The 7,760-nt window shown below is 44.2% G+C and overlaps 1 protein-coding gene across 1 annotated transcript; it reads right to left on the bottom strand.

The window, feature by feature from the left end:
- Positions 1 to 4,474: 4,474 nt before the first annotated feature.
- Positions 4,475 to 5,437, bottom strand: LOC125513003 (protein DMP10-like). Its single transcript, XM_048678051.1, has one exon. The coding sequence runs from the start codon at positions 5,413 to 5,415 to the stop codon at positions 4,663 to 4,665; it is 753 nt and encodes a 250-aa protein (XP_048534008.1). The 5' UTR covers positions 5,416 to 5,437; the 3' UTR covers positions 4,475 to 4,662.
- Between the last annotated feature and the right edge of the window lie 2,323 nt (positions 5,438 to 7,760).

The following is a 7,760-nucleotide window of genomic DNA, read 5'->3' as shown; positions in this document are numbered from 1 at the left end:
TCTACCGTCTTATTCTTCTTTTTTCGAGGGGAACACACTCACTTCATTGCTCTAAAACAAGTTGTGTAGGAATTACAAATGGGCCGGTCATGCGGATTCAAAAATCACACATGGCGCCCTTAAGACAGAGTAGGGGTGTGTTTTGCTAAACTATGTGCATTTATATTAGAGAGACGTCCTTCATGAACATCAACGACTCCGCAGCAGTTGTCCGATCAATTCTTTTAGAGGAATTACCACATGTCCATTATTAAACAAACAGATTACAATGAGTACATATGTGGTCACTCCATAAGACAAACAGAGGGACTAGTGTCTTGGGAATCCATATGGCCAATCTAACCATCATCATCGTCGATCACCACCACCACCATGGCACCACCAGCGAAAGACGTGAGCAATCTTCACATCAAGATCTAGAAAAACTCCATTGCAGACCACACTGCTTTGTGAACCGTTTAAACGGCCTGTTGGAGGCGACGAAACCGATTTTTTGTGGCACGTCGGTCAGGGATCATCCCCAAGTCTGCCAGATCCCGACGGTGTCGTCTTCATTCAAGGTGATCGGAGAAGAAGAACACCGCCGCAAGCCGCGATCCACACGCCACACTTCAAGACACACACATACTCTGCACTAGTCGATGTTGTCATTCGAGAAGACGCCAAGCACCAGCCACCACAACCTAAAATCGTCAAAACCAAAGTCCGGTGAGACACAGAGACTACCTGCTTCCTGGCGCTACCGATTGAAGCACCACCGGAGCGGGGAAGAAGCAGAGTCAATTTATTCCGATATGGCGTTAATTCCACCACCAATGCAACACCTCCAAGGAAAAACTAAGCCTATCCTATCTAGTAACCGGAGCAAAGTTGCCGGGTCCCTAGCCCGTCGGGCCACCGGAGTGGCAGCCGAAGGGGCCGAGGACCCAGAACCACGCCGGCGATGAAAGGAGGCAGAGAAAGTCGCCTGCGAATCGCCTGTGCGAGGCGGCTCACGAGCAAGAAAGTTGTCTGATCGATTTGTGTCTACCATCTGCTCGTGCCGGCACGGATGCAGCAAAATCGGCCAGCATGAGGACAACAGCGACTCCGCAACGGTTGTCCGATCGATTTCCTAGCTGGCCGAACAAAAAGGAAGGCCGCTGCAGATGTAGGGTCCACGATGGCCCATGTTAGCTTCCCTCCACAAAATAGCACCTCACCTCAGGCGCCCCTAAATGGACCGCTCATCGTGGAAGGGAGGGCGGGCTCCTAGTGCACTTTTCTTTTCATTTTATTACATTTTTATATTTCAGTAAATGGATACATATTTTATTTAAATATTAAAAAACGTTAATCTCTTGTTTCAAAAAGGTCCATGCAGCCGTGCCACTTTTAAAATAATTTAATACAATTTGAGAAAAATATTTGTGATCTGAAAAAATGCCCACACACTTCAAAACAAATGTTAGTGAAATCTAGAAACATATTTTTAAAATGTAAGAGGATTCTGCAAAATTAAAAAACAATCATATCATTCAAAATCCTGTACGTGAAATTTCAGAAGAAAAAATGTCCGCATAGTATAAGCAAATGTTAAGTACCATTCAATAAAATGTATGTGCCACTTTAGATAAATATTCATGCTTTAAAAATGTGTGTTACATTTAAAATATATATTTATACAATGTGAAAAGAATCATGTTGGATAAAAAAAGTGTTTCATGCCACTAAAATAAGGTTCATCAAGTATTTGAAAATTGTTTACTATACATTCAATAAATGTTCAAAGCAAGTATTTGACACAAAGTGTACAGCATGCATTTGAATAAAAATTCAACGTGTATCGTAGAAATGTTTCACATGTATATTAAAAGTGTACAGTGTGTATTAAAAAATATAAATGTCTGAAGAAAGAAAAAATTAATAAACCGAAAATATAAATGTTTGAAGAAAAGCAAGAAAACAGAAAAACAGATAATCACTGAATAAATGAAGAAAGGCAGAAAACCCATTAAAAATACAGAGATAAATAACACAACTCGAGCGAGAGGCACCATAGTACTGGACAGACCAGGTTAAATAGCGCCTCGCCTTAGTGATCTGGCCCAGTCAGGTTTGTTTGCTTGGTTTGTTTCATGACATTTTAATTGGTCACACATTTCAAACACATGTTCGTGACATTTAAAATAATGTTTATACAACGTAAAAGATCACATATTAATATAATTTTAAAATTGGTAACATTAAACAAATAATATCGTGGCATTCAAGAAAATGTTTACCCATTTCAAAATTTTGTTCGTGACATTTTGAAAAATGTTGTACTCCCTCCTTAAACAAATATAAGAGGGAGTACAATGTAAAAAAAGCACGTGTAATTTATAAAAAAATATGTTGGACCATTCAAAAAAATATTTGTGACAGTTAAAATAAATGTTCTAACATAACGAATGTTGTGTACGTTTCAGAAAAGGTTCATGGCATTTATAAAAATTTCAATGCGGATTAAACAATGTTCACCATGTATTCAAAAAGTGTCCAATGTTTATTTGACAAATGTTCAACTTGTATTTTGAATAAAATGTTCAACCTATATCTGAAAAATGTTCATCATGTATTTGAAAAAAGTCCGCATGTATTTTAAAATAAGAGGAAAGAAAAGAACAAAAAATACAAATACAAAAAAGATACAGAAAACACACAGAAAAAAAATTGAAAAACTCATGCGGAAGTTTCTAAAACCGATGCAGATTAAACTTGCTTTGCCGAAAGGGTGTATGTCAAGTGTAACTCTCGGCAAAGGCTTGTGCCGAGTGTACCTGAAACTTGGCAAACAAGCAGATTCCAGGAGTGACAACATGCCTTTGAGTTGGTGTGCTTAATCTCACTTTCAAATGTGATCTTGTTAGTGCCAGGCTGGAATAGTGGCTAGCATTATTTTGGTCAGCATGGGCCATGGTCCCCAAGCTAAATATTTTCTTCAGATTAATATTTACCATCAACCACTACTTTAGGCAAGATTTGAGATAATTTCATATATCAACTCCCACAAATTTGTTAAAGGCTCGGGTAAAAAAATAAAATCTATTCATGGCTGAGTTAGCTCCTGCTCAAATCTTGTTGAAACTCCACCATGGTATATGTACACAGTTCAATATCAGAGATGCTCGTCTGGTTGTTGTATGAGATGGGCGAATTAAGTGTCAAACCGTTTTATGTTGCCATGCAAAATGTAGGTCAGGTGGAAGCGGATTAGGGGCACTAGGGTGCTCTACCCCATATATTCAAAAATAATTTAGTAATTTAGAAAAAAGTAAAAAAATCCTGGAACTTTTTTTGAATCAAATATGACCAGGTATAATACTAGTAAAAAAAGTTTGCCCGAGGAATTACTCCACTTGACTTCAGGGCAAGAAAAACAAATTTATGAGCACAATATAGCACGAATAGTACATCTAGCGTTTTTTTTGGCAAATCTTTGACTCTGGATTCAATGAAATTCATTCCTTGTTTAATCTTTTTATGTGAGTGCAATACTTGGTCATGTTTGATTCCATAAAAATATCATGGATTTTTTGACCTTTTTGGGAATTACTAAATTATTTTTTAAATATAGGGAAGTGTGGCACCTGAGTGCTCCTATGTATTTGCGTAGGGCAGGTGCCTCACAATCCTTTTGGAAAGTTAAAATTCCTCTTTGTATCAAAAAAATTATATGTCTTATCGTGAAGCGAAGTATATGTTAACCATAGATGTTCTAAAACTAAAAACTTAGTTCGTCTTTTATGTGCTTGTCAGGAAACTATTGTTCTCTCTTCTCTTCCCGTCCATTGGCTAGATATATTTGGAATGCATGGAGCTGCGCAATAGGCATCAACTGCCACTTTGCTTCAGCAGCAATCACTAATTTAATATCTGGCTTAATTAAAACAATCTGGTTGGTGAGGGAGGTGTTGCTGCTGCTGTAATTGCAGGTATATTTTGGGGGATTTGTGGCAAGCTAGAAAAACCTGGCCTAGTTCCAACAAAAATGGCCCTGTGAACCTAGTGCAGTTACTTTGCAGATTTTCTACGGGTTTAATCATTGGAGCTTGTTGCAGGTGTACTTTGGGGTGGTTTAAAACATTGTGCAAAGCTGCTGGCGTCTGAAGTCTTTCTAGCTTTATTTGTTGTTACTGTTTAGCCTGAGATTTGTGTAGCTTGTTTAGCCTGAGATGGCCTCTCTAGCTTTATTTGTTGTTACTGTTTCGTATCTTAGGTTTGTGATCGGATGCTGACGTGTATGGTGATCAAAATACTTTGTAGCTTGAGATATCTATTAACGGAAATCGGGGTTTACACCCTTTCTTCTGCCAGCAAACTACCTAAGAAGCTAGTTGTAGCTGGGTTCCTCACGGGTCACGTACGGCTGCCGAATGGTGTTTTTTTCAGGATCAAAAGGGGTCGAGGCGACCTCACCGGTACCATTACTCGTTCACAAAGAGACCAAGTGTGCACCAGTATACAGTTCAAAGGTAAGAAGTATAAACTGAAATAATATTACAGCTAGGGCAAAAGTATGCTGTAAGTTATGACAGCCAGCCAGCAAACTTCTTATTTACGGCTAGAACCACCTATTGATCGTTGCATTGCTTTGCATTTTGGGTTTTTGCTGGTCCTTTGTTCTTCAAATTCTCGGAGTCAAACTGCGTTTGATTGACTTGCGGTCTGGCGAGGAGTGATGTCGTTGAAGCCGATGCCCTTTCTTTTGGTGGGGAAGATGGTGAACACAAAGCTGGACACAATCGCCATGCCCAGCGGCAGGATCTTGAGCACCTGCTGAGTATTTCCGCCGGGTTTTGGAAAGAAGCAGTTCTGCAGCCCCACGTCACTGAACGCCACCGTGAGGAAAACCACGGCCGTGAAGATGGCCTGGACGATGTCCAGCCACCGGAGGCGGAGCTTCTTGAAGTCGAGAACGGTCCATTCCTGCCTCTCTTGGTCGTCGGAGAAGTTGAACACGTTGAAGCCATGCCATGTCGCGACGCCGTAGTAGAGCTTCCCGTCGTGGCTGCCGACGATGCTGTCCGTGAAGGAGAAGAATACGCACATGATGGCGAGGACCAATATCATCACCCCGGTGAGCACCTTGTTGGCGATATTGCAATTGCCGTGGTTGGTGAAGGTCGGGGACAGCGCCTCGTATGCCAGCACCGTGCCCGTCGGCAGGAGCTGCGCAAGGTTCGAGACGGACGGCATGACCCATTTGGGTGCAGGCACCGCCGGAGGCAGCGCTGCAGCCTCCGCTGCACGCTGTGGTGCAGGCAGTCCTACAGGTACCGGTGCAGGCTCCGCTGGAGGCGCCGGTACAGGCGGCTCTGGTGGCTCCAGTGCAGGCGCCGGTGCAGATTCTCGTGCAGGCTCCCGTGGAGGCGAAGAAGAAGACGAGGCCATTGTATTGTGCTCGATTTTAGCGCTCAAGAATATTACAAGCTCATCCACACGTGGTTTAGTTGCTGTTTATATAGGCAAATGATCCCAAACTAGGTTACGCGCGCCATCGTTGATTAGTCTGACTTGATATTGCCTGCATGTATCATGCATAAGATGGCAAGTGAGTTCCACTTGTCACAGAGCGTGCAAAAATATTGGACGTTAGATTGTGGGAAGCTCCCAAAAACTGGTTAATTATTTCAGTTAAGTTTTGACGAAAGTTTCCTAGAGTCAGAAGAAGTTGTAATCACTTGTAGTAGATTGCTAACTTGGTAAAGAACTTTTCTGACTAGTCACCACACTGCATGAATACGACGAAAATGCGCTCTCTACACGCTCCTATGCAACTCGCTTGGGCCGCACCGGGGCACCGAGATCAGGCGAGCCGAGGCCCTTCCTTCCTCGCGCGGCGTGTGTATGTGTGTGGGCGGGGGGAGGGGCTGGAGGCATCGTGTTTGGGCCTCGTGCCTGAGGGAGTTGGTAGGTAGCAGCATCTTACAGTGGGTCGAGGCCCTGCAACTTCGGTCCCTATCGGCGCGAATCCGTCGCCGATGTGTTGTGCTTGCTCTCTATACGGACAATTGTGAAGGAAACCCTTGATCTCTCGGGATCGACCGATGGTGGTGTCCTATGTCGTAGTCCCTTGAGGGCATCATTCTTGGAGTGGTGACCTATTGGAGGGACCAGTGGTTGTGTGAGGATGGTGTGGGTTGTTGCGATGGTCACGGCGATGGACGGTTGAAGATGAGGTGATGCTGTCGTGGTTTCGGGGGCTATGACGGCGGTGGTGAGCGATGTCGGGGTCGTGGTAATGGTTGCGATAGTTAGCTTTCTTCAGAGTGTCCGCGGGTTTCCCTTGGGTTATTTGTCGTTGTGACAAAGCTGCGCCGACGGGGTTCGGGTGGCAACGATGATAGGTGGCAGGTGGTTTGTTCAACAGTCTTCGGTGGCGCCAGCCATTCCATAGTTCTCCTTCGAAGCTCCCCATCAGAAGCGAAGTTGTGTCGGCCCCGACACAGGTGGCTAAGTGATTGACATGGATATTCGAGTGACTTCACACGACCTCTACGGTGTGGTCTGGGTCAGTGGTCATCTGCGGTGGGTTGAATTCGCATGCTTGTGGAGAAGGGACGACGATAATGCGTGCTCAGGAAGTGATGACAATGACGCCTATGTGTTGCCTCGATGAGGTTTTCTTCGTAGTGGTGTTTGTGAGATATATTTTGTGTGTCTAAGTGGGCTGTGATGATTAACACCCGATTTTCCGTTAATTAACTTGGTAACTCTCTTTTTCTTAATTCATGCATGAGGCAAAAAAATGTATTTGAAGAAAAAACTTGACAAATATATAATGAAGATTGCAAACACAGCTGGCTACTCGCGGTAAGATTGCTAAGAAGTGAAGATATGCAAGATTAGGAATTCGTGAGCAGATTTCGGTTGCGTTTGTAATCATTTATGCAGTGGTTGGAAGCCAACGAACAACCTAGGTCAAGTCACCAAAGGTTAAGTAACACAGCAGCGACGACAAGGGCGACGACCGCCGGCAACGTTCAACAATAAAAATTGCAAAGCCATCATTTGTCTAGAACACTGATCCATCTATGAGATCCCAACATCTTATGCCTTGTCTTCTTGCAAGGTCTAGTTAGCCGTCTGACTCAGCTCCATGAAGGAGAACCCAACTCAAAGAGAAAAAAGACTGGCACTTGGACGTAGACGATCGAACAAACACCGCGGTATTTGACGAGAGATATATGCGCCTGTCACTTTCCTGTACAATCAGCGATGGGACATCGATCCAACGCGCGCACACACGAAATAAGCACATTTCCATTCATGTTAGCCAAGTGTTTCTTCTCAAATACTCCCCTTTATCCAAATTTACTTGACGCCAAAATAAATGTATCTAGACCTGCAATGACAGCTTGCCAAAACTTCAACGTTTCTTGCTACTAGTGAGATATTGAGTTTCACATATACGTGGGCCTGGACTGTGAGTGGACCTTAGAGCAACTCTAACAGACCCCGCAAAAGTCGCAAACAAGCAAAACTCCGGCGAGTGTACGAACTCCGGCAGTATATCTACGCGTTGGCGGTGCATTTGCGGGTCGAAACCTTATCCCCTGCCGCTGCGTCTCTCCGCAATTCTTCACTCCCCTCCTCTCATTTCTCTTTCTCGCCGCCGGTGAGCCCCTTCCACCTCCAGCCGCCATGTGGGGCCACAAGTGGAGCTCCGGCCGTGGCTGGGGGGGGGGGGGGGGGAGGCGACCCCAAGCGCGAGCGGCGGGTCCGCTCGGAGGGCG

Source organism: Triticum urartu, chromosome 6, assembly GCF_003073215.2.
Source record: "Triticum urartu cultivar G1812 chromosome 6, Tu2.1, whole genome shotgun sequence".
In the NCBI taxonomy this organism is placed as follows: domain Eukaryota; kingdom Viridiplantae; phylum Streptophyta; class Magnoliopsida; order Poales; family Poaceae; genus Triticum; species Triticum urartu.
This window is presented reverse-complemented; position numbering and strand designations above follow the sequence as displayed.